This window comes from Equus caballus, chromosome 19 (assembly GCF_041296265.1).
Source record: "Equus caballus isolate H_3958 breed thoroughbred chromosome 19, TB-T2T, whole genome shotgun sequence".
Classification (NCBI taxonomy): domain Eukaryota; kingdom Metazoa; phylum Chordata; class Mammalia; order Perissodactyla; family Equidae; genus Equus; species Equus caballus.
Genome location: NC_091702.1, coordinates 28,768,196 through 28,794,146, shown reverse-complemented (window position 1 = coordinate 28,794,146; position 25,951 = coordinate 28,768,196). Strand labels below are relative to the sequence as shown.

The window sequence follows — 25,951 nt, the reverse complement described above, 5'->3', positions numbered from 1 at the left end:
TTAATTGTACAGTACAATACAATATATATTTAAGTGATTCTCCATTTTTTGGTTAAAGCAATGTAATAAAAGTTAGAACTTTGTGTATTAAGAAGAAAAGTATAAAAAGAAATTAGGATGATTTCAACCACTGTATAGAGTTTGAGTTGGTCATGACAAGAAAAGTGGGAGCTCAAGCCAGGGGATGAAGGGGGCAGTAACCCCAAGAGTGGGCAAGAAAAGGTCTAGAGGGCAGCCAGTTCTCCAATGGCGGGTGAGAGCTTTAGGCGCAGCGGCAGACAGTCCAGACAATCTTCCCCGCTCCAAGCCTCTACTTTTCCTCATAGAGCCTTAAGATACAAATACATGGTCAGTACCCTGCTTCAGTCTCTGAAATCAATGTTCCTGAACTACATAGAAATAAAAAAATCACATCCCAAATAATCGAGTTCCTTAAAGAAATCTTTCAATGAGTTCTCTGGTAATTTAAGGAATATTTTAGTAATACAAATAAGTATCCCCAAATGAATCCGTTTTCCAAGTTTTATAATTTATTTATTTTTTTGCTGGGAACACAGATTATATTTCAAAACTCCATAATCTTGAGAAGAAAGAAATGACTCAATTTTTATCTCCAATATACATGAATCCTTTTGTTGAAAAAGGAAAAGTTCACTAATTTAAAAAGAAATTCGGTAACAAATCAGACCTTACTACACAAACTCAGCATCTTTTCAGAAAAGAAATATGAATTTACAAAATAAAATCTTTTATAAAAGATGTTTTCTAAATAGGCAAAAAAAAAAAAATCCTATTAGTATGTAAAGAGTTTAGTTCTACCAAATTTTTAACTCACCATTAAATTCAAAAAACGCCTGTCATAGAATCCAGAAGGTTTGATGATAAAGAGTCTTTTCCCATGGCCTCCACTGTGTCGCACAGGAGCTGGAAATATTAAATTACCCTATTATATATAAGGTTCATATGGGTATACTGTTATATTCTGAGATAAAATCAGATTATAAGAAAACATACAGGCATAAATATTTAATATGAATTAAGATAAAAAATGCATGCTTCTCTGAGTTCTAACAGCAGGGCAGATAAGGCATCTTTAAACGGATTGATGTACTGTTCTAAACTGTAGCTCCCCTCATCAATATTCATTGCTAAAGAAATATCTAAGTAATTGTTTGAATTTGTTTCAGCAGCAGGCAGGAAGGTCAGATACTCTGGGCCGGCTACTTATCTTTGTGTACCTCTATCATAAATATTTGCTAATGCTGCAAAAGAAATTTAATTTAAATTATGCCATTTCATATGAGGCAATATACATTAGGGACTTGCTGCAAAATGGCTGGAAAGATATTTATTCAACATTATCTGCAGCAAGAATTTGAACCTGTTCAAAAGTAAACACTAACACATGTAGGCAAAATCCCCTTGTGAGCCATTTCTGATTGTGAACGTCCTCCTCTTCAAACCCTCCCCCAGACAGTATTTAGCCAAGCTTCGATGGAGACAAACTGAGGCAAAATTTCACTCCTGGATCTTCTTTCTACACAAGTTCCCTCTCTTGGAAGTCTGGAAGGATCGCTACAGGCACTCCAAGCCCTTTCTGCTGGAAGCAGGAAAGGATCTAACAGATACTGAGAAACTGAGGGTCACTATGTTCCTGCTGTGTAATGGCATTCAAGGAAATTTTTGCATGTGAGTCACTGCAATTTAAAAAACTACTTTACCATTAAAGGAATTTCAGTCAAAACACAGATCAGGAAGATTTGTGTCCTTTATTCAAATCAAGCTTAAATGTCTGGAATGCTCTCCCCTCTCCTGAAATCTGTTCTTGAGGCCCAGATGACATGTTATCTTCCAAGAAACCAACATTCTTCCCAGCCAGATAAGATCTCTCCTACCTTTGAATTGCTGTACAGTAGTCCCCCCTTACCAGCAATTTTACTTTCCGAGGTTTCAGTTACCCAAGGTCAACTGCAGCCCAAAAATATTAAATGGAAAGTTCCAGAAATGAACAATTCATAAGTTTTAAATTGCATGCCATTCTGAGTAGTGGGATGAAATCTTGCATCTTCCCTCTGCGTCCCAGGGTGAATCATCCTTTTGTCCAAAGGATCCACGCTGTATACACTACCCACCCATTAGTCACTTAGTAGCCATCTCGGCTATCAGATTGACTGTCACAGTATCACAGTGCTTGTGTTCAAGTCACCCTTAGTTTACTTAATGATGGCCCCAAAGCGCAAGAGTACGGATGCTGGTAATTCCGATATGCCAAAGAGAAGCAGTAAAGTGCTTCCTTTAAGTGAAAAGGTGCAAGTTCTCGACTTAACAAGGGAAGAAAAAGATCATATGCTGAGGTTGCTAAGATCTATCGTAACTTTTATTAAAATATATGGTTCTATTAAAATAAATATAATTGTATAATATAAAATATAATTGTTCTATTTTATTATTAGTTATTGCTGTTAATCTCTCACTGTGCCTAATTTGTAAATTAAACTTTATCATAGGTACGTATGTATAGGAAAAAACATGGTATATATAGGGTTTGGCCGTATCCGTGGTTTCAGGCATCCACTGGGGATCTTGGAATCCCCTCAGATAAGGGGGAACTACTCTACCCTATTGTTAAACAACAATTACTCATGTCATTAAATGTGCTAGATAACTGTTATTACTATTAACTGTTCCAAACCCTCTTTCACAGCACTGAACTGTTTTCACATATTCTGAGCCTTCATGATTTGTTGCTGACATAGTAGGGTCATCTGCTTATAATCTAAAAATATTAGGGGGAACATTAGGTGAACACCAGGTGACTGCCAGGCTTTCTGGAACTCAGATCCTCCTGCCACCAAAATAGGCATCTTTTACCACTCTCTAAAGCCTGGAATTTCTCAATTAGGTATTTATTAATTATGTGGAACTAAGGTTTCAATAACCAATTTTTTTAAATGCAAATAACCTCAGGAAAGTTGTTTTTGAAAATTGTGATATTTGTGAGGATCAAATAATGCAGATTGTTTTGTGTCTCCAAGACAACAATCGAAAATTGGTCATTTTCTTTCCCTCATTCTCAGACTATTCCCAGTCAATGGCACCACCAACTCAATTACCCAGGCTAAAAATCTGTCATCTTCCTTGCACCTAAACCCCATTCATCAGCTGTCAAGGCCTCTTGATTCTAAGATTCAAACTTTGCATTTCTGTCCATGTCCTCTTTATCTCACTGGCATAAGTAATCGACATCCCCTATAAGCCATCCAACATTCAGAAGCATCTTCCTAAAACACAACTGATGTCATTCTTCTGCCAAGACACTCTGCTGCCTACAAAATAGTTAAGATACTTTGGCTTTGTATTCAGTCCCTCCCCTCCCGCAATTTGGTCCCAAGTTCCCTCTTTTTAGCCTTCTTTCTCAACACCCACCTATCCCAAGAGCCTCATCTTCAGATGCATCAGAAAACACATCCTTTACTTATCTGCCAATTCCACCTGTTAAAACTATCCCCAGAATCCAGTTAAAATACCCCACCTTCCATGTCTGAATTAACTCCACACTCCTTTGTTTACATAATCATTTTAATAGTCTCCTCAGTTTTTTAAAATCATAATATGCACGTATCAGTCTTCAACGTTAAAGTTCCCGGCAGCTGAGGGGAGAACTTAAGCTCATTCTGGAATCACTTGATACTTGACATTTAATAAGTAATTTAATTAAATAGAATACTTTTATCAGCTTATTTTCTGAGAAAGGTTTCAGTGAGGGTGAATGAAAATAACAGGACAGTACTAGATGTTCAAGAAAGGTGTGGCCACAGGGCCCCGTAGAAGACTAATGCTAGGGGCTGTAGATTTTTTCCACTCACTTTTCACGACTACCTTATGAGGTAAATTAAAATTATCATCCTCTTTCTCTCCCTTTTTTTTTCAGTTCTTATGGTAAGAGACAAGTTCATTTCAAAATGACATTTCCAGACAGATGCAAAATTATCCAGAAATACATTTCAGGGTTATAAATACTTATCAATAGGAAAGAGATTAATTTTATTTTATGGCCCTGTCAAGTCAACAGAATATAAGCACACTTGTAATAAACACCCTCTTCTTTAAAGATGAAGAAGTGCAGGTTCTGAGTAATTAAGAGCTTTCCACTTAGCTTCCAAGACGTGATGACCCGAGGTCACACAGCTACTAAACTCTGGAGCCAGGATTTGAACCTAGGCAGTCGAGCTGCAGGGGAAACAAACAAGACAAGGTTCTCCACTCTGCTGGATCTTACATTCTTGGAGGGGCAGATATAAACAATAACAGATTAAAACCTTTCATTCCACAGTGACAGATAAGGCTTCACGCGCAAACTACCCTTGAAAGCAGGTACACAGCTGAAACTCAGTAACCATCATTATAGCTATTAGATTCTTTCCTACTCCCAGTGGAAAGGGCGTAGATGATCTGTAATGATCCTTCGGGAATTCCAAGAATGGAGAACAGTGTATAAAGAGGATCTGGGGGTGAAATTTTACCTCAGTTTATCTCCAGCTAGGCATGATTAAATACTATCCAGGGGAATATTTGAAGAGGAGGATATTTGTAATCATAAATGGCCTACAAAGGGATTTTATGAAGGAATGTTAGCACATGTAGCTTTGTAACAGGTTCAAATGCCTGCTGGAAATTTGTTGAATATCACTGGCCTTTTCCATCATTTTTCCAACAAGTCCCTATTTATAATGCTTCATCATGTGAAGTGACATAATTCAAATTAAATTGGGAGAAGAGAAGAGGAGTAAACAGAACAAGATATTTTTAGGTTGGAGAAGATCTTTCTGGCTTTGTAGTAAATCTTACTTCCTCTCTACCTACTTGTACTGCATAGGGCCAAGAGCTTAAAGTATATCTTTGATCAAGAGGATTAAACAATTACTACCTTTAAAATCCTAGACTACTGCCTGGCACATAAGTCCTCAATAAATGTAAGCTGCCATTATAATAATAATAATATATTATTATAATTATTATTAGTACAGTAGCGCACTATTTTTGTAACACTTAAGTCACAGTTTCCTCATCTGTAAAATGGGAATAATCACAGTGTTAGCACTTTGCAGAGTCTTTGAAAGAATAAGATAGACTGAATACAAAGCATTTGATGCTTTGCTATTATGATTATTTATTTCCCTAGAATTCAACCTACAGTCTCCAAGGGGCTCCAAATAGCCCTCCCATGACTGCATTATGACTTTCCTAGGATGTTAAGACTTTTCTTTCATGGGTCCTTTCCACTCTAAGAAGATATTTAAAATTATTATTTTATGACTGGGTTGACATAAGATGAACACAATCCAGGCTAGATCCATTATCACATATTTATTAACATTATAGGGTTTTTTTCTGATTTTAAAAGAAATTCAAATTAAAACATTTTCGCGGAGCCCTATAAGTGTCATGTAGGCCACATCAACAAACTGAGGAATAAAAACCACATGATCATCTCAATAGATGCAAAGAAAGCATTTGACAAGATCCAACAGCCATTTATGATAAAAACTCTGAAGAAAATGGGCACAGAAGGGAACTACCTCAACATAATAAAGGCCATATATGACAAACTCACAGCCAACATCATACTCAATGGGCAAAAACTGAGCACCATCCCTCCCCTGAAAACAGGAACGAGACAAGGATGCCCTCTATCACCACTCTTATTTAACATAGTACTGGAGGTCCTGGCCAGAGCAATCAGGCAAGAAAAAGGAATAAAAGGAATCCAAATAGGGAGGGAAGAAGTGAAACTCTCGCTGTTTGCAGACGACGTGATCTTATATATAGAAAACCCCAAAGAATCCATTGGAAAACTCTTAGAAGTAATCAACAACTACAGCAAAGTTGCAGGGTATAAAATCAATTTGCATAAATCAGTAGCATTTCTATATTCTAATAACAAACTAACAGAAAAAGAACTCAAGAACACAATACCATTCACAATCGCAACAAAAAGAATAAAATACCTCGGGGTAAATTTAACTAAGGAAGTGAAGGACCTATATAATGAAAATTACAAGGCCTTTCTGAGAGAATTGGATGACGACATAAGGAGATGGAAAGACATTCCATGTACATGGATTGGAAGAATAAACATAGTTAAAATGTCCGTTCTACCTAAAGCAATCTACAGATTCAACACCATCCCAATCAGAATCCCAATGACATTCTTTACAGAACTAGAACAAAGAATCCTAAAATTTATATGGGGCAACAAAAGACCCCGAATTGCTAAAGCAATCCTGAGAAAAAAGAACAAAACGGGAGGCATCACAATCCCTGACTTCAAAACATACTACAAAGCTACAGTAATCAAAACAGCATGGTACTGGTACAAAAACAGGTGCACAGATCAATGGAACAGAATTGAAAGTCCAGAAATAAAACCACACATCTATGGACAGCTTATCTTCGACAAAGGAACTGAGAGCATACAATGGAGAAAAGAAAGTCTTTTCAACAAATGGTGCTGGGAAAACTGGAAAGCCATATGTAAAAGAATGAAAATTAACCATTCTTTTTCACCATTCTCCAAAATAAACTCAAAATGGATCAAAGACCTAAAGGTGAGACCTGAAACCATAAGGCTTCTAGAAGAAAACGTAGGCAGTACACTCTCTGACATCAGTATTAAAAGGACTTTTCCGGACACCATGTCTTCTCAGAGAAGGGAAACAATAGAAAGAATAAACAAATGGGACTTCATCAGACTAAAGAGCTTCTTCAAGGCAAATGAAAACAGGATTGAAACAAAAAAAACAACCCACTAACTGGGAAAAAATATTTGCAAGTCATATATCTGACAAAGGCTTAATATCCTTAATATATAAAGAACTCTCACAACTCAACAACAAAAAATCAAACAACCTGATCAAAAAATGGGCTGGAGACATGAACAGACATTTCTCCAAAGAAGACATACGGATGGCCAATAGGCACATGAAAAGATGCTCATCATCGCTGATCATCAGGGAAATGCAAATCAAAACTACACTAAGATATCACCTTACACCAATTAGAATGACAAAAATATCTAAAACTAATAGTAACAAATGTTGGAGAGGTTGTGGAGAAAAAGGAACCCTCATACACTGCTGGTGGGAATGCAAACTCGTGCAGCCACTATGGAAAACAGTATGGAGAGTCCTCAAAAAATTAAAAACAGAACTACCATACGATCCAGCCATTCCACTAGTGGGTATCTATCCAAAGAGCTTCAAGTCAACAATTCCAAAAGTCCCATGCACCCCAATGTTTATTGCAGCATTATTTACAATAGCCAAGACGTGGAAGCAACCTAAGTGCCCATCAACAGACGAATGGATAAAGATGTGGTATATAGATACAATGGAATACTACTCAGCTGCAAAACAGAACAAAATCATTCCATTTGCAATAACATGGATGGACCTTGAGGGAATTAAGTGAATAAGCCAGTTAGAGAAGGATAATCTCTGTATGACTCCACTCATATGAGGAATTTAAAAATGTGGACAAAGAGAACAGATTAGTGGCTACCAGGGGAAAGGTGGGGAGGGGGGTGGGCACAAAGGGAGAAGTGGTGCACCTACAACACGAATGACAAACATTAATGTACAACTGAAATTTCACAAGACTGCAACCTATCATTAACTCAATAAACAAAACAAAAGTGTCATGTAGGCACTGTGCCTACTGGATGAGTTACCCCTGAGCCTCTCCACCTGTCTGCATATTACTTAGCATCAGTGGGCTGCTCAGCAACATGACTTCCCACTTCGCGGGATTAGAACCTAGTGCAGGTGGAACGTACAAGAATCTGGTGCCTGAGAAACATGGGGCTCAGCTCTATGCCCAGCTAACCTCAGCTTCATCCGCAAATTAGCACCAGTTGGAATGAAAGAATGGCAAAGTGTTTCACAAATGCTAATTAATAATTTAAACGCGATCGATTTGATTACTTTAGGAAAACCCTCAATCTCCTCACATAGTCCATGCTCTGTCTCTCTGAAGCCCCAAGCCCGCAATTTCTCCCGGCTCCCTCCGGATCTCATCAAGGTCACCCAGGAAGAGTCCTCCATCTTTCACCCCGCATCCCCTGAGTGCACTTTCTCCCAAAGCCAGCACCCACCGACAGTCTTCGGAAAGCCACGGGTGAGGAAGCCCCCGAATGCATGTCGAGGGCCAAGGCGGCGGCCACACAGAGAGGCCGCAGCGACCGAAGCTCGCTGCAACAAACTCATGGCCGCCATGGCTACTGCGGGCAGGAGAGGAACCGGGGAGAGCAACGGGAGCCGACAGAGCCCATTCACCAACGAGCGCGAAGCCAGAAAGTGGCCATGTTGAGTGAGGGCAAAGCGTAGTCCCTGCCTCCGGTGGGCGTGAGATACCGGAAGTGGCGTCATTGTGGTCGGAAGCATGGTTTACTTACTTATACGGAAAGATGGCTGCGGCCAGTTTGACTGGTCTTTGCAGAAAAGTCTCAGGCTTCCTGAAGGCTTCCAGGTCGTTAATAAGTCCTCAGACCCCTGCTAGCACAGGGTAAGTGATGCGAGGAGTGGGTTTGTCCACCTTTCCAACTTTGGATCTTGTTTGGTTGCTGAGATGCTGAGAACGCCTCAGGGATGGAAAGGCCGCCGGGATGGCTGAGCCGGAACCCACCTCTGTGAGGAGTGGGTGACCTTGGAGAAGTCGCCCACCTCCGACATTTGCGTTCCTTCCACAAGCATTTTGTTGCCACCTACTGTGGACCGGGCAGTACATGGCGTCTGTAATGCACAGTATTTGTTGAATTAACCCTACAGGTACAGAAGCATCCTGTTTGCCTGGGTGGGTTGGGAAAAACTTCACTGAACAGCTTAGGCGGGAAACTGAAGGCTGTGTCAGATTTAGATGGATAAGAAAGAAGGGGCCTTTGTACTTCCAGAATCTATCACAAAGAGATTGAGAAAATGTTGTAAATGTTGAGAAAATAAATGAAAGTAGCCAAGTGAACGGAAAGTCGCACTGCAGGTGTGAGAAAGGAACGCGCTACTCATGGTGTTATTTCTGGAAAGACAGCTTGTCTTCTGGACAGACCGATCATTTTTTACTTTAGGGTATATGGTTTCCTCCCTTTTACTGGGTTTTGTCTATAAGTAGTTGAATTTTATAAATAGTTGGATATGTCAGACTTTTTTTTAAGTAAAAATGTATATGCTCTTGAATCCAGCACAGTTACTGAGCATGTCATATGCTCCAATGTTATTGCTTACAGTAACCTCAGAGATAAGCAATATTTTTTTGCATTTTGCGGAAGCCCAGAGGTGTAACTTGATCAAGGTGGCAAACTTGGATCAATTGTCTCTTCCATCTCATCATTTCCTTAAAAAATTAATTTTAGACTTTTATTATTATTATAAAATGAATATCTGCTCACTTGCAGAGACTTTGGAAAGTAGGATAAAGTATTTTGAAGATCAAAGTAAAAATCAACTATAGTTCTACAACTCAGAGATAAACAGATTTCCTCGCATTCTTTTTAACTTTCCATATATACACATACATTTAATTCTAAAATAAAATCAGGATCATATTTACATGTATGCATTTTCATTTTCTACCCTTGGTTCCTCAAATTTTATTTTTAAAGATTTCAAAGCAACAGAAAAGCTGTAAGAGTAGTACCAAGAATAACCATATACTCTTCATCTATATTAACCAATCCTTAGCAATTTGTCACGTTTTCTATATCTCTTTATATCTATGCCTTGTTGTTCTGAACTATTTGAGGCATGTCAGAATTATAAACATCAAGACACTTCAGCGTATGTCTCCTAAGAATGAGAATACTGTCTTAATAACCGCAGTACTACAGTGATCACACAGAGGAATTTAATATCGATACACTACTATTATTGTGCTACTAGCATACAGTCCAAATTCAAATGTCCCTCATTGTCCTGGTAATTTCTTCTTTTCTTCCTTAATTTTTTATTCAGGATCCTATCAATAATCATTTATTTATTTCATTAATTGTCTGGTTACTTTCATTTTCTTTAACCCAGAACAGTTCCTTTTTCCTCTTTCATGACATTGACATTTTTAATAAGATCAGCCTTTTCAGAATATCACTCCATTTGAATTTGTCTTACTGTTTCCTCATGATTAGATTCAGATAAAAAAAGATTTTTTTCTTTTGCAGGGAAGATTTGCCCTTCTCTAACATCCATTGCCAAATTTTCTCCTTTTTTCTCCCCCTCCAAAACCCCATACGTAGTTGTGTATAGTTGTAAGTTTTTCTAGTTCTTCTATGTGAGCCGTCACCACAGCACAGCTAGTGACAGACAAGTGGTCATGTTCCATGCCCGGGAACTGAACCCAGTCTGCTGAAGTGGAGCACGCCTAACTTTAACCACTAGGACAGCCAGGCTGGCTCTAAAGTTTTTTGATAGGAATACAACGTTTATGCTATACTTCACTATTGTGTTTTAAATTATTTCTCCAAGTCATTAAATAGTCTTTAAAAGCATGATTTTTAAATTACTGCATAATAGGTTATCATATGGATGCACAGTAATTTTTTTTTAACCATTCTCCAGTTGCACTTTATGTTATCAACTTTTTGATGTCATATTTAATGCTTTAATAGACATTTTAAAATCACCTCCTATCCATGGTAATTTCTTTAGTTGAAATTTCTAGATGTGGAATTCCTGGGTTAAAGGAGGAAGCATTGGGACCTCTGATACATGTTGCAAAATTAACCTTCAGAATGTTTTTATCTGTTCGTATATCCATTAGCAGTATATGAAGGACCTAAAAATGTTACCTTAAAATATAATTATGTCAATATATTGCCTCCAAAATTATGTGAATATATTAACCTCTGAAATTATGATAGCAACATCTACAATGCAATATTAAAAATAATGTCTAAAGCATTTTATAAGTTTATTGTTTCTTGTGCAGAAACCCTGAGTAGGTTTTTTAAAATTTTAGATGAGGAAATGATTCCATTTATTGCTTATAAAATCCGAATGTTGTCAAACTTCAATCACTTGTTTATATCTGTTCAGTTGCAGGTTTTCTCTTAGTCTGTTGCCTAAGAATACACCAAATGTCACATCTTTTCACCAGTGTAGATTACTTCATATCACGTTGTCAAGGAAAGGACTGGAAGAATTTTTTGATGACCCAAAGAATTGGGGGGAAGAAAAAGTAAAATCTGGTGAGATATTTAGGTTGATGGATGTTAAATATATTTATTGAACCCTCCATCATTTTGGATTATTTATGCAGTTTTGGAATTATTTAGATGTTTGTTTGTTTTTAATTTCCCTTGGGAATGTCTATTAGAGAAAATTAAAAGGACAGTGTGAGAGTAGAGTTAATTGTTCCTTAGCAGGTTGGCAAAGGGTTTAGAAGAAGAGTAGGTTGAAATTATTAACTGGAGTGAGGTTTTGGGTCTGTTTTAGATTTCATTTTTTAGAGATAATTGAAAATTAATTTATAATGATATAAAGTATTTTGACATTAGACTGTGAAAATACATTCTATACTAATACTAACATTTTTTGAATGCTATTGCCAGTCACGTTACTATAATTTTCATACGTGTTATCTAATTTAATCCCAATTTAATCCTCATTATATATTATACTGTAATATAATAAGCTATTACACATTTTATTGATAAGGAAACAACAGGTTTAGAGAGATGATTTGATAAAAGGGTTTAGAGAGGTAATTTGATAATTTGCCAAAGGGCACATAGCTAGAATATTATTTCCTATTATGAATTTATCATTTTAATAGGAGCTGCATGGACCTGTCAGCAGTTAAGGAACAAGAGTAATGAAGATTTACATAAACTTTGGTAAGTATATTGAGTTCATTGACATCTGGGTGTTTGAAGCAGTTACAGTATAATAACCATGAGGTATAGACTTTACATCTATCTGATAGAAGAAATTGAGTAAAGTGATTTGTCTTACAGTAGTGTGGATGATACATAAGCTCATTAAAGATTTTATAATATGACAAGTTAAATTACATTAAGGCAAATGTATCAGAGTTCTCGAGTAGTTAGGAGTTCAGAAATTTTGCTGTAGCTGCTACCAGTCATACCAACACCTTTATACTAACAATTCTGAGCAAACTAATAAAATGAAATGGCGAAGAGTTGATCCATGTAGGCCTTCCTCCTTTTTATTACCTTTCGCATAGTCTGGAATCTTTAGCTTATTTGCTTTGGGAAAGTGTGTTGGAGGGTGCATTTAATTGGCAATTTAGGTAGATTTTTCTGGCAAAGTTCTCCTGAAGAATTAGAGGGGTTGAAAGGATTTAAGACAGGGTTGTATTTTTACATATATGTGTGTGTGTGTGTGTGTGTGTGTGTGTATTTTATTGAGGTATAATTGACATAACATTATATTAGTGTCAGGCATACAACATAATGATTTGATATTTGTATATATTGCAAAATGATCAACACAGTAGTTCCAGTTAACATCTGTCACCATTCATGGTTACACAATTTTTTTCCTTGTGATGAGAACTTTCAAGATCCACTCTCCTGGCAACTTTCAAATGTGCAATACAGTATTATTAACTATAGTCACCAGGCTATACATTACATCCCCGTGACGTACTCATTTTATAACTGGAAATTTGTACCTTTTAACCTCCTTTCACCCATTCCCCCACCATCTGCATTAATTGGCTATATTTAGCCCAAAGAAATGTTTTGTTTGGACTGTACTGTTTTTACAATTGGGAAATCTCACACAAAAACATAAGGATTTCTGGCTCCTCTTGAATAATCAGACCTGTGATCTGGTAACACTGGATCTGCATTCCTATGTAGTAATAACTGGCTGGTTGGTAGCAGCTGCCACATCTAGACAGAGCAGTGCACACCACTTCTTACCCATCCTGTTCTTTCTCCAAGCCCACATCACTCTTAATTATCTGTCTAGTCACTGTAGGCATTTAAAGTTTTATCCCCTGATTTAGAGGATTATTTATCTTTCGTGGTAGATTAAAGAATTATAAACTGCTTATAAAAATCACTAATATAGGCTTATTCATGTGATTCAATAAGAAATATGTATTTGGTCTTTGTCCCCAGTTCCTTGGCACACAGCTCCTAAATCCCTTGGAATTTCCTGAGTGATAGGAGTATCTTTTGTCCTAATTAGGCAATTCTTGGTGGCCCCTAGATAGCTTCAGACTAGAGGCTGGTCCAGAAAAACCAATTCGATTAGAGGGTGGAGCTTTCAGCCTCACCATCACCCCCACCTCTAGGGAGGGGAGAGGGGCTGGAGATTGAGTTCAATCACCAATGGCCAATGATTTAATCAATCATGTCTAGTAATGAAACCTCCATAAAAGACCTTCAACAACTGGATTTGGAGAGCTTCCAAGTTGGTGAACCCATGGAGCTGCTGGGAGGGTGGTGCGCCCCTTCCCACGTGCCTTGCCCTTTGCATCTTCTGTTTGGCTATTCCTGAGTTGTATCCTTTGTAATAAACCAGTAATAGTAAGTAAAGCACTTTCCCAAGTTCTGCGAGCCTTTCTATCAAATTGTCAAACCTGAGGAGGGGGTCATAGGAACCTTCAATTTATAGCTGGTCAGTCAGATGTGTGGGAGGCCTGGAGCTTGCTATTGCTGTCTGAAGTGGGGGGCAGTCTTGTGGGACCAAACCCTTAAATCTGTGGACTCTGGCACTAACTCCAAGTAGTTAGTGTCAGAGAGTTGGAAAAGACAATATGTATTTGGTGTCAAGTATTATGTGTAAAACAGCACAGATTCATTATAGATAAATAAGTTGTATTAAAGCACCGATGCAGTGGGTTGTTGGTAAAGGGATAGTTAGGGCTGTTGCAGTATTCATCGTGGCTAAAACCAAACAGATTGTCTTCTGCCACTCCCTTCCCCCAAAATTGTCTTCTTCCATAGCAGAAAGTACCCCAATCCCTTTGTCTCATTTGCAGTGCCCTCCACATTTCTTTCCTTTCCTTTCTTTCAGCTCTGATTCTCAAACAAATTTATTCACAAAACCTGCCCCTCCTTCAGCTTTTCTACTTCAGTACCTTTAGTTATGTTTGCTTCAGTTTCCTTTCCAGCCTAATATGGGAACTCTGTGAAGCTTTCTGTGATCATCTTGGCTAGGAGAGATGTCTCATCTCTCCCACTTAATTCTTCTGGTACTTCTTGTCTGTACCACTCAGTACACCAGACCACATTACAGTTTCGGAGGCAGCATAGTGGAGTAAGAAGAGGATGGGTGTTGCACACAGGGTATCCACAATTTGAATCTTGTGTTAGCTATGTGCTCCAGAATACTTCTCTCAGCTTTTGTGTCATCATTTAGAAAGTGGAAATAGTACCAACCTCAAAGGGTGGTTGAGAGAATTAAAATAATGTATGTAAAATGCTTAGCACATTGCCTGGCATGTCATAGGCACTGAATAAATGTTATTTATCTTCCATCTTCTCTCTCTGCTTGGAATGTAGGCACTGTATTTTATTGTTTTTTGTAAGTCTCCTGGCACTTCTCACAATATGTGGCACATGGAACATTTACTGAAGAAATGAATAAGAACAGATAGAGCTCTGTTTAAAGTATTATCCTTTGTAGTGATATTCAATATATCAAGATTTTTAAAGGACTTTTGAGTACAGATCATTGATTTTGATGTCAAAAATCACGACTTTATTAATATAACCACAGAATAGCATCACAAGCTTCATGTTCTTTGATGTAGGTATGTCCTACTGAAAGAAAGAAACATGCTTCTAACTCTAGAGCAGGAGGCCAAGCGGCAGCGACTGCCCATGCCGAGTCCAGAGCGGTTAGAAAAGGTAAGATGTGTGGGAGATGGGACACCATCGTGTGGGACAAAAGCTAAAAGATGCGAGTGTATGGTTCCTATGTTTCTTGTCATGTAGGTTTTTTATTCTCTCTGCTTGATTTTTAGTAAATTTACAGGGTTGAGCAACTGTCACTACTGTCTAATTTTAAAACATTGTCATCACCCCAACAAGCAGCCTCATGCCCATCTGCAGTCACTCCCCATTCCTACCTGCAGCCCTCAACATATGTGTGGACGTACGTTTTATTTCTCTCTGGTAGAGATACCTAGGAGTGAAATTACTGGCTCCTCTAGTAAATCTATGTTTAACGTTTTAGGAAACAACACAACTGTCTTCTAAAGTAGCTGCACTAGTTTACATTTCTGGTTCCAGTTTAGCCACTTCCTCACCAACTAGGTCAAATTGTTTTTATGCATTATTTTTTATTGTGGTAAAAAACACATAGCAAATTTGCCATCTTAACCATTTTAAGTGTATAGTTCAATAATGTGAAGTATATTCACATTATTGTGAAAAGGTCAACCATTTTTTAAATTAGGTTTCCTTCATCGTTAAAGAAAAATCCCTTGGGTTCCTTATTTCCACTCCTAGAGGTAATTAATCCTACATGTTTGTTTTTATTCATCACGGTTTTTCTCTGCGTGTAGAAGTGTGCCTAATTCTTTTTATTTACACGAAGAGTACATCTGTACTCTTCTGAAACTTGCGTTTTCCACTTACCTGCTATATCCTGGGTATTTTTCCATATCAGTATATGGAGATCTGCCCTTTTTTGTCATGGCTGTACATGTTTATGTTTAAGGTATTTCTTCAATAGAATTTTTATGTTTTATTTAGTTAGATTTATGAGTTTTTTTCCTAGATTCCTTTTGAGGTCACCTCTTTATTGATTTTTCTGTGCCGTAGTAAGTAGTCAGTGAGAACAGAATTCAGCTTTTTGTAGCAGCTTTAGTCTTGCTGCCTGACCTCAGCTGCCTCAGTTTTCTTTCCCCACACTACTCACAACTGGTACTGCCACACTGCCTCCAGACGGAAGGACCTAATATCCCTGGAGAGTCAAAGAGTGGAATAAAGTCTCAGTTATTTACCCTGATTATGGAGGTTATTCTGGCTTAGTGAAAATTGAGTTACGTAACATTATTGGTTTTCTAAACTTTATTTTGACATAACATGAGAACAACAGAAAGGCTATGAGAATAGTACACAGAGATGCTCTTTGCCTAGACGCCCCATGTGAACATTTTACCACATTTGCTTTATCCTTCTCCGCCTCCTCTACATAAACATATTTTTTCCTCAGCTGTTTGAGAGCAAATTATATATACACGATGTCTCTTTATCCATAAATACTTTTTGCCAAAAAAATAAGGCTATTTCCTTACATATCCACTGTATAGTTTTCAAAATCAAGAAATTAGCGTTGATGCAACACTATTGTCTAATCTACAGATCTTATTCAGATTTCATCAGTTACCCCAACAATGTCCTTTATAGCAAAGGAAAACCCTGGATCATACATTTTCAGTTCTTAGGTCTCTTTAGTCTCCTTTAATCTGGATACTCAGTCTTTTTTTGTACTTCATGACATTGACATTTTTGAAGAGTATAGTCCAATTTGGGTTTGTATGATATTTCTCATGGTAATGCTGATGATTGGCAGGAATATCCTAGAAGTGATGCTGTATTCTTCACAGTGTGTTGTATCAGGAGATACAGGATGTTGATTTGTTCTGTTACAGATGTTGTTAGCATTAATAATTTGGTTAGTGTGGTGTCCATTAGGTTTCTTCACTGTATAGTTACTCATTTTTCTTTGTATTGATGTCATGTAAATATCCTGTAGCTCCTCAACCTTTCACTCACTAGTTTTAGCATCCATTGATTATTCTTGCCTGAATCAGTTATTACTATGTTTGCTAAGTAGTGATTTTCTAATCTTATCATTCATTCTGTGTTTAGTTAGCTTTCTTCTGGAAGGAAAGGCTTTCCCTTCTCCCTATTTCATCCTTCCTTGCTTCCTATCAGTGTGGACTCATGGATTCCAATTTTATTCAATGCATTATAATCCTTTAATATCATGATCCCAGATTTGGTCAGTGTAGGTTCCTTCAAGCTGGCCCCTGTGTCCTTATGGTTCTTTGATGAGGCACAGCAAGATTTTCTGGATTCATCTTGTACTTTTCCTGCCCCAGCCCTGGAATCAGCCATTTTACAAAGGAACCTTGATCCCTTTTAATGGAAATGGGGAATGGCATGTTTAGAAACTAAGATCTGGGTGCTAGGTGTCTTCACAGCTATGTAACATTTGTCAAGTAATATGATTTTATTTTCAGGTATATTTGCTACCTCTGCTATTAAGGAAAGTTATGTTTTAGAGACTCTTTTAAGTGCACTGGCTGTTTATAAATAGCACAGTGTTTATTTGATGAAAAAGCTTTTGCTAGAATGGTGCTGTTATAAGACTTTTAAATTTCAATAATAGATTATCGCCTCTCCCTGCTTTAAAAAATGTATTTCAGAGGTGAATTTCAGCCCAAAAGGTTGTATGTACTGCACTTTCTGAATTAGTAGAATCCCAAATAATAAAAGTTTTCTCCACATAAACTGAAAGTGGCCATAATGTTTTTTAAAAACCTCAAATTTGTACAGTTTGCTCAGTGTTTTGTGACATACTGCTAAGAAAAATTTATCAAGAAAAAATCAAGAGAGAATTATTCTCAATTTAAGGTATAAACTAAAGATTTAGAACTGTGTAAGGACACTCTTGGCTCTGGGAAAGTTACAAACTGGAAAAGAAAGCTCTTTGAGGTTGGCCTGTTTTGAATAAGGTGTGTCTAATTGACATTTGTGATTTTCCTTCTCATCCACTGGCATGAACGTAAGTGGATGTTGACTCTGTGGACTTGGTAGCCATTTACTTGCTGTCTTTGTGAGCTAACCCTAGATTTCAGGTAGGAGCCTCAGCCCTGACCTTGCTTGGGCAAACTCTCGAATGTAGTCGGTCAACAGCCAGGCTTGCTAAGTTCCTGAGGGTTAGAGAGCTTAGCATTTGGCCCTTACCAGTGTTGTCCCTTCAAACTCCTCAGTTTGTCTGTCTTCAAAATGGGATTTGTTTTCTTACTCATTGTTTATTTCTCAAGGATTTTGTAGAAATTCATATAGTTGAGAGGAAGTACTTGTGGATTCAGCTACTCAGTGTGGCATTGAGTGAAGTTGGGGATAGCAGAGTGCCAAGTGTGAGCTGAATATGCCGATATGAGGTAGTTTATCTAAACTTGTGGCTTTCACATCTCATTTGGGTCTCACAGCTACCTGGGAGATTATCTTTATAATCGAATCTGCCTGCCTTTCTGTTTTTTTGAGGATTGTTATAAGAAACAAATGTGTATATGCAGTATTTCATATCTGTTATGATGCTCAAAGATAATACACACACATAACAACCTAAAAATTGCTCTCAGTATTTAGAACTATGAAAAAAATGTAGCTCATCTATCATTACAATCCCCAACATATCAATATTTATTTATAAAAATATAAATATGTTGCTTTATCAATATATTATTATCTACATTATAAAACAATATAAATATTGAGAGAGCAATAATAATTAGAAGTTCTAATAGTATCTTCTTGCATCGTGATGGATCTTTGGAGATTACTCTAGTACCAGGATAGACTGATATTCCATTCCCTGAAACAGCAACAGCTGCCAAGCAGGTCAAAACGTCGGTGTCTGCATGTTAGGGACACACTGATTAGTTCAAGCCAAAATGTAGGTTTTAGTATTTAAAAGTAGCAAACTGTTATCAATTCTAATAGCTCATTGAGTTTTGAAATGATGTAAGTCAAATTGGGTCACCAAAAGGAGTCTATGTAAGTGTATCCAATCAAAACTAGTATGTGGAAATTTGTGCCAAATAGATTTTCATATAAATGAAACTAAGCTTTTTAAAAATTGCAAAAAGTGGTATTACAGACACCCCTGTGTGCATACCTGTGCCAAAAAGCTTTTTAGAAAACATTTGACAGAATGGTTCTTTGACTAAAATATTCATGATGGGTTGTCTGTAGCATAGTCTTTATATGTTCCCTCTCTTTGGATTCTCTTGTAGGTGATTGTTGAAATGATACCTTCTGTTCTCTTCTCAGGTGGTAGAGTCCATGGATGCATTAGATAAAGTTGTCCAGGAAAGAGAAGATGCCCTAAGACTTCTTCAGACTGGTCAAGAAAACGCTAGACCTGGTGCTTGGAGAAGAGACATCTTTGGAAGAATCATCTGGTACATAGATTGCATTGTGGCTTTTCTAAGATGAGAGTGGACATCCCATGCCTTATTCTCCTATCCAATATCTTTTAAGAAAACTCTTACCATATGATATTTTAGGTATATTATAGATGTATCTAATAGAAATAAAGGTCCCCAAATTCCTTTGGAACTCCAGGATACGAATGAAGGTAGCTTTATCTGGTAGGCCAGGCATCCCATGCCCATGATTCTGTTATCTATAGTTCTTATAACAGTGATTCTTGATCTTACGTGAATCATATGACCTTTTGAGAATCTGATGAAAGTTATAGATCCTTTCCCCAGAAAAATGTACATGTACACATGTAATTTCAGAGGGTTATAAATCCCATGAAGGTAATTTTAGGACGCATACCTGTCCTCTTTGCCCATTAAGAACCTGGGACTATTAAAAAAAGAGGTTCTTGAGGAATAAGGCCACATGAACTAGTGTCAGTCTACTCCCATTGCCACCAGGATAAGCCCTAGTCCAAATTTTGAAACAGTTTATTTTTGTTGTATCTTTCCACCCTTTGTGACATCTTGTCCCCTAGGTCCAGTTCCAAAAGTCCTGTCAGACCTTGGGAAAGGCTCTGGTAATAAACATTCACACTGGGGTACAAATAATGGAGAAGACCCAGTGCAGTCTCTCTTCCAGTGGTTCATTTACGTTTGGGTTGAGCTGCCAAAAGGAAGCATTGTTAGTAGAACTTTCAGCATCGGTTGACAAAATGGGGAATGCATTTTGGATGGTTGGAGACCTTACCTGTACCCCTGGAATTACATCACATGATAGCACTTACTCATTTGATAAAGTTCTTTTAATGGAGTTTATGATAGTGGGCTGCTTGGAGCCAGATTTAGAGGAGTAGTTGTGCTGCCTGTAACTGTGTAATCCACTGGAGAAGAGAGAGAAATTGCCAAAACATATGACTAAAAACTTTGATCTATTTTATTTGCTACTAATTTTTATTTGGATTAATCCAGTTGAGGTCAGTTAGGACAGGGTTGGGATAGAGGAGAGAATCTATGTCAGTTTTAGAATCTGTAAGAATGCTGTTCTCTTCAAGGTTTTGTTGTTTCTTTTTTGCTGAGGAAGATTCACCCTGAGCTAACGTCTGTGCCAGTCTTCCTCTATTTTGTATGTGGGTCGCTGCCACATCATGGCTGCTGCTGAGTGGTGTAGGTCCACACTTGGGAACTGAACCCAGGCTGCTGAAGTGGAGCGCACCAAACTTAACCACTAGGCTGCTGGGCTGGCCCCTAAGATAGCCTTTTAAATGCAGAGCTCCTTCTTAAAAATGTTACATCTGCATTTTTTTTTTTTCTGTCAAAAAAAACATGTGGCAGTAATGTCAGGGATTACTTTTTGGATGTTGACTGTTGAGGATAGGTAGTAGCTCACCACCCTGATGAACCGAGGGAAATACAGTACTGTTATCTGTTCTGCCTAAAGCAGCAGTCCATGCCTCTCGTGGCCCTGTCTGTCTAATTGTATAGTAAAAGCCAAAATTACAAATAGATTGAAAGTTGAGCTTCTAATATTACAAATTAAATCTGAATTTTTAGAAAAGATTGGTTAAATGGCCTGTAATTGATCCTCCTGTTGCTTTTTTAATTGAGATATTTTCAAATAAATATTATAGTATGAATTCACAATTTTCCTTTTTCCTACTCAACATTATGATTTTTTAGGTTTTGTTATGTTGAGATATAGACATCTGTATCAGTTGGTGCAATTTATTTACATTTTAAAAACAAATCATACATATAAATATCAAGTTACGTATATATCAAATTATATATGTATATGTGTACATATATAAAATTAGTACACACGCATATATGTATCTAGTAAAAGTACAAAATATATCTGGTAATGATAAACTTTTGTGGTTAGGAGCTATTGTGGAAGTAGAGAACTTAATCTGTGTCTTAAACTTATATATGTATTTTTTAAAAGAGTCATCTGAAGCAAATATTGCAAAATATTGTCTGCAATTTTGTAGTGGGTTCATGAGTGTCTTATATTACCTATACATTTCTCTAAGTTTAGAGTATTTTATAATTTAAAACGATAAAAATTTTAAAATCTTTAAAAAGCCAATTACATCTCATTTTGTTGAAAACATATTTAGTCCAAAGAAGGCTAACACACTTAAAAAGTGAGAATGTTTTAATGTTTTCTATAAGGCGATACCTTTTTGCTTTCTTGGCAGGCACAAGTTCAAGCAGTGGCCTATACCTTGGTACCTAAATAAAAGATACAATAGGAAACGATTCTTTGCAATGCCCTATGTGGAACGTTTTACCAGGTGAGCATAAGTACCCTTAAGAATGAAACATCTTTACATCGAATAACATGTGTTAAGCTTTTACATATGTAATACATGTTCATTGTGGAAAAAAATAGAAAAATCAGGTAAAAAAGAAGAAATTAAAGTCTTATATAATCTCACCATCCAGAAATAGCTACTGTTAACATTCTAGTGTATATCCTTTCAAAAATTTTATTGCCTTTATATTTATGAATCTGTGTGTAAGTAGATGGTTAAATCCTTCTGTAATGTCGAAAGGAAGGTCCAGATACTTCAGTTGCTCCGGATGTGAGCTCGTGTCATTGCAAGGTTGATGACGTGAAAAGGGGCTAGGCTTAGGAGAGGAGCCTCTTGCACTGTATCTGAGTTCATGTCATCCTGCAGAATGGTGATTTTCAAATGTTTTCTATGGAAATTTTTTTTCTGCATTAACTTTATTATTCAGTAGGGAGAACATAGGACTTCAAGTGGTCCCGGGAACTAGCAAATAATTATAAAAATGAAATAAGATTTTTAAAAAATCTATTTGAAAACACTAACTCCACATCCAAAAGCAGATAGAAGCCACAGGAGAGTTTAATCCCCAAAATTGCAATTGGAAGGGAAAAGAATTGCAAGTTTGTGGTTTCTGAGGCAAGGGTGCTGCTCAGCTCCTGTGGCTGTGGCTGCAGAAAGAAACAGGGTGCGGAAACTGCAGGGTTACTGGCTAGAAGGTGCTAGAGATCAGAATTCAAGGCCGGAAAGCAGCTGGAAACTAGCAGCACAAGAACCACAACTTTTAACAACTGCCTTGATAATACCATCAGCAAGAGGTCTTTAAAGACTATTTTTCTGCCCCTAAAGCTTGTTTCAAAACCAGAAAAACGAAAACACTTTTAAAACACAATTTAAACAGTAATGGAATACATCTTTAAACTGAGCTTTACGATGTCTACGTATACTTTAGAATCAGAGTTTAAATTTTTCATCTTGCCCACCAAAGCAAATACCTCTCCTGATTTCCAGTTTTATCTATTGTGATGCTGTGATTTATAGTAAGAAATATACGTTTAGTCTTCGTCCCCATTTCTGGTATAGAACCCCTAAAGCCCTTGGTATTTCCTACGTGGTGAAAGCAAAAAGAAAAAAAAGTCTTTTGTTACATTAATGATGTGACTTTTGGAAAGCCCTTAGGGGTGGTTCTGATTCCCTGGGAACCATCCTTGAATAAATGGTTGAAGCTTTCTGTCCCACCCCCTGACTTCTGGGGAGGGGAAAGGGGCTGGAGATTGAATCACTTGCCAGTGGCCAATGATTTAATCAATCATCCTATGTAACGAGGCCTCCATAAAAACCCAAGGACCAAGTTCACAGAGCTTCCGGGTTGGTGACCACGTCGAGATTTTGGGAGAGTGGCGGGCCTTGAGAGGGCATGGAAGCTTCGCACCCTTTGCCCATACCTTGCCCTATGCAGCTCTTCTGTCTGGCTGTCCCTGAGTTACATCCTTTTATAATAAACCATAGTCTAGTGAGTAAATGGGTTTCCTAAGTTCTGTGAGCCGCTCTAGCAAATTAGTCGAATCCAGGGAGTGGGTAGTGGGAACCTCGGATTTCTCTCCAGTCAGCCAGAAGTACAGGTAACAACCTGGGCTTTCGACTGGTGTCTGAAGTCCAAGGAGGGGGTTGTGGGAACCTCCAGTCTAGTGGGTGGATCAGAAGCACAGGTGACTACCTCTGATGCTGTCTCTGGGTAGATAGTGTCAGAGTTGAATTCTCAGACACCCTGCTGGTGCTGGTGTGGGAACTGCTCCCCATCAGTGGAACTGGGTCCAGCGCCCCTTTATCTGTAGTATATCCATTCTACACGGGCACCAAATGTCAGTCAGCTTTTCCATCCCCGGGGCTCCAGGTTCAGTCAGTCCTTGCAGAATGTCTCCAGGATCTGTCGTTTCTGCTCCGTCTCTGGCCTAGTGCAGGCCCTCTTCATCCAGTCGAGTTAGTGAACATCTTCCTCACTCCACTCCATTCAAATATTGCGTCCTGGCTAATTTCCCTCAGATCTTTTTATCACATCACCGTTGTTAAAAACATACGGTAGCTTCTTGTCTACGGAATAAAATCCAGACTCCTTCCCCGCCAGCGTTCCCACAGTTTAGTCTTAGCTACTTACCCTTCATCAGTCAGATCTTTCTCCTTGTTTCCTAAACTTAACTTGCTCATTTCCCCGTTCCTGTTTCGTCAGCTTTGAAATCTCTCCACATATTCATTTTAAGGCCCAGTTCAGATGTTAAGGAATTGAAGAAATCTAACTGCACTCACTGGCTGTTTTTTCTTTCTCCAAGCCTACTGCGCTATTTGATCCTTTTGTCCCTTAGTCATCTAAGGTGAAGCTATAAATAACATGACTTTTAAAATAACGCATGAGAATTTATGAATCCAGTGTCACTTTTATAGGCCTTATACATATTCCAATTATTCAGTTTTTTTAAACTTCCTTTTTAAGCCTTACCTTCAGAGCATGCAACATAATCTTCTGAATATTCCTTAGAATAGCAAACCTTTGTAAGGGTTTTTATAAACGGCCAAAATTTAGTTGGAAATGTTGATGAATAGAGTGGGTAATGATTTCACATTTGTTTAGTTTTCATACTTAATTTACAAAGTAGCTTATATCATATTTTTTGTATATACACATATTTTTGTCTTCACCCAAATGTAACTCTTATCTGAAATTCCTGTGACCTCTCCCTAGCACTAGTGTATTAGTTACTCAGTACAAGTCTCTTAATTGTATTGTATTTTACATAAACTTATTCCTATTGATCAGTAAAATATCAGCTTAAGTACAGTAGAAGCTTGGCATCCATGAGTTTATCATTTGCAGCTCTGATGATTCCTGAGTGACCCTGAGGTCCGCATAATTTAGCTGCGGTATTAAAAGCCTGTCCTGGGTGCTGACGGGCAGCAGCAGACTCCCTCAGAGTGGCGAGTCTGACTAGCACCTAAGTTCATCTCTTAGCACGGCTTTATTCTCTCTGTTGTAGGGAAATGATGTGCTAGACTGAGTGCTATCTGAAATTCAAATTAGAGAACTCCCAAAAGTCTTAGGCTATATCTCAGGATGTAAAATATCTAATGTATTCATATTGAATAAGGCAGAAAAGCCAGTCTGTTACAGGCTCACAAGCTCTGTTGATTCTTTCCAGTCAGGAGTTAGGAAGAAGTGGTGTAGGGCACAGATGCTCTGATTTCACGTTTATCTTTGACTTGTGTAGGTTTAGTGATTACTCAAGGTTGATAATATACATGACACACCTAATATGAAGACTGGCATGATTGGGGCCTTCATGGAATTGATTTGGACATATTTTGATAGTATTGAGTAACAGAATAGTTTTGTAAAATTGCTGTTGTGCTTTTATTATTCTAGACTGAGACTTGAGAAACAAGCCCGCACTGAAGCAAGGAAGAAAAGTTTAGAGAAAAAGAAACAAAAATTTCTTCAAGAAAAGTTTCCACATCTTTCTAAAGCCCAGAAGTCAAGTCTTGTCTGAGATATCTGAACTCTCACCATTTTGTTTTTCTTGGATAACAGTCTATATACAAAAGTAAATACATATTAAGTGGTTTATAAAGAAATTGTGTTTTTAGTCAAATGATTATCAACTGTTTCAAATGTTAAATATGGCATGCGAATTCTAGAAGTGCTCATGCTTCAGCCAGTTTTTTTTATAAAGTTCAGATTAAATTCCCATTTTATAAATTGTGACATCTAATTAGACTTTAATATTACCTGTATCTTAGAATGGGAAAGAGATGTCAACTGTTGTAGCAAAGACCATAAGATAGCTTTTGAAATTCAGGTAACATTTTGACTACTATTGTTAATAGGATATCAAGGGGGTTTGGATACTACCATTAATAAACAGTAAGTATTTTCACTCAAAATAATGATAAATACATTTAGTATTTAAAGTAGCAAGTCACAACACAACAATCCAAAGAAGTATTTTTGGAATGGCTAGTAATTTTTATTTAATTTTGTAAGCCTAAGGTAAAAAGCATAGGCAATAAGTTTTACTAGTCAATAAAAAGCAATTCTACCAATCCATTGGTAATTAATATACTAAAGAGAGTTGGAAAGCATTTTACTGAAAGCAAAATATTTAGAGAAAATAGACATTTATACAAAATTATAAAATGCTTGTAATAAGTGCATTTCAAGGAAAGCACAAACTTATTTTAATTTATAGAGCCAGTTAAAGCCTTAAAAAATTTAAGTGGAAATTGAAATATGCAAAAATGTATAAACATTCTACAAAAGATGGTCATTCTTTTCCTGAGTTTACTAAAGCTATGAAACGTAAGGTGACACAGGAACGTAGAGGTTTGGGAATTCTTTTCAAGGACATTTCCTTTCTACACACTGCTTCCCTCCTTCTTCGTATTCTTGTTTGGAAATCCACATCTGTTGAAAGGTGCCC

General features: G+C 37.4%; 3 protein-coding genes across 6 annotated transcripts in view; 1 reads left to right on the top strand and 2 right to left on the bottom strand.

Moving 5' to 3' along the window:
- The window catches only part of NDUFB5 (NADH:ubiquinone oxidoreductase subunit B5), a 14,603-nt gene extending 6,210 nt beyond the window's left edge, over positions 1-8,393 (bottom strand). The window contains exons 1-2 of the mRNA XM_001495508.5: positions 8,153-8,393; positions 836-924 (exon numbers count right to left, since the gene is read on the bottom strand). Coding sequence (XP_001495558.1) covers positions 836-924; positions 8,153-8,273 — 210 coding nt within the window. The 5' untranslated portion in view covers positions 8,274-8,393. The remainder of the gene's footprint in view (positions 1-835; positions 925-8,152) is intronic.
- MRPL47 (mitochondrial ribosomal protein L47) lies at positions 8,283-25,951 on the top strand. Of its 2 annotated transcripts, XM_005601823.4 has the most exons (7): positions 8,283-8,562; positions 11,079-11,230; positions 11,818-11,878; positions 14,773-14,869; positions 19,034-19,164; positions 21,390-21,485; positions 24,898-25,951. In XM_005601823.4, the coding sequence occupies exons 1-7, from the start codon at positions 8,465-8,467 to the stop codon at positions 25,019-25,021; spliced, it is 759 nt and encodes a 252-aa protein (XP_005601880.1). In that variant the 5' UTR covers positions 8,283-8,464; the 3' UTR covers positions 25,022-25,951. The 2 variants fall into 2 exon arrangements, with proteins under 2 accessions (XP_005601880.1, XP_014588250.1); XM_014732764.3 differs by lacking the exon at positions 11,079-11,230 and having other exon boundaries at positions 8,425-8,562.
- Positions 25,477-25,951, bottom strand: part of ACTL6A (actin like 6A) — a 32,279-nt gene continuing 31,804 nt past the window's right edge. For all 3 annotated transcript variants that reach the window (XM_023623341.2, XM_014732763.3, XM_001496284.7), the window contains exon 14: positions 25,477-25,950. In XM_023623341.2, the coding sequence (XP_023479109.1) occupies positions 25,870-25,950 (81 nt within the window). In that variant the 3' untranslated portion in view covers positions 25,477-25,869. The remainder of the gene's footprint in view (position 25,951) is intronic.

Coding starts and splice junctions, on each gene's coding strand:
- MRPL47 (XM_005601823.4), top strand. CDS start 8,465: ATGGCTGCGGCCAGTTTGACTGGTCTTTGCAGAAAAGTCTCAGGCTTC. Junction 8,563..11,078: donor CAGACCCCTGCTAGCACAGG/GTAAGTGATGCG, acceptor ATATCTGTTCAG/TTGCAGGTTTTCTCTTAGTC. Junction 11,879..14,772: donor GAAGATTTACATAAACTTTG/GTAAGTATATTG, acceptor TCTTTGATGTAG/GTATGTCCTACTGAAAGAAA.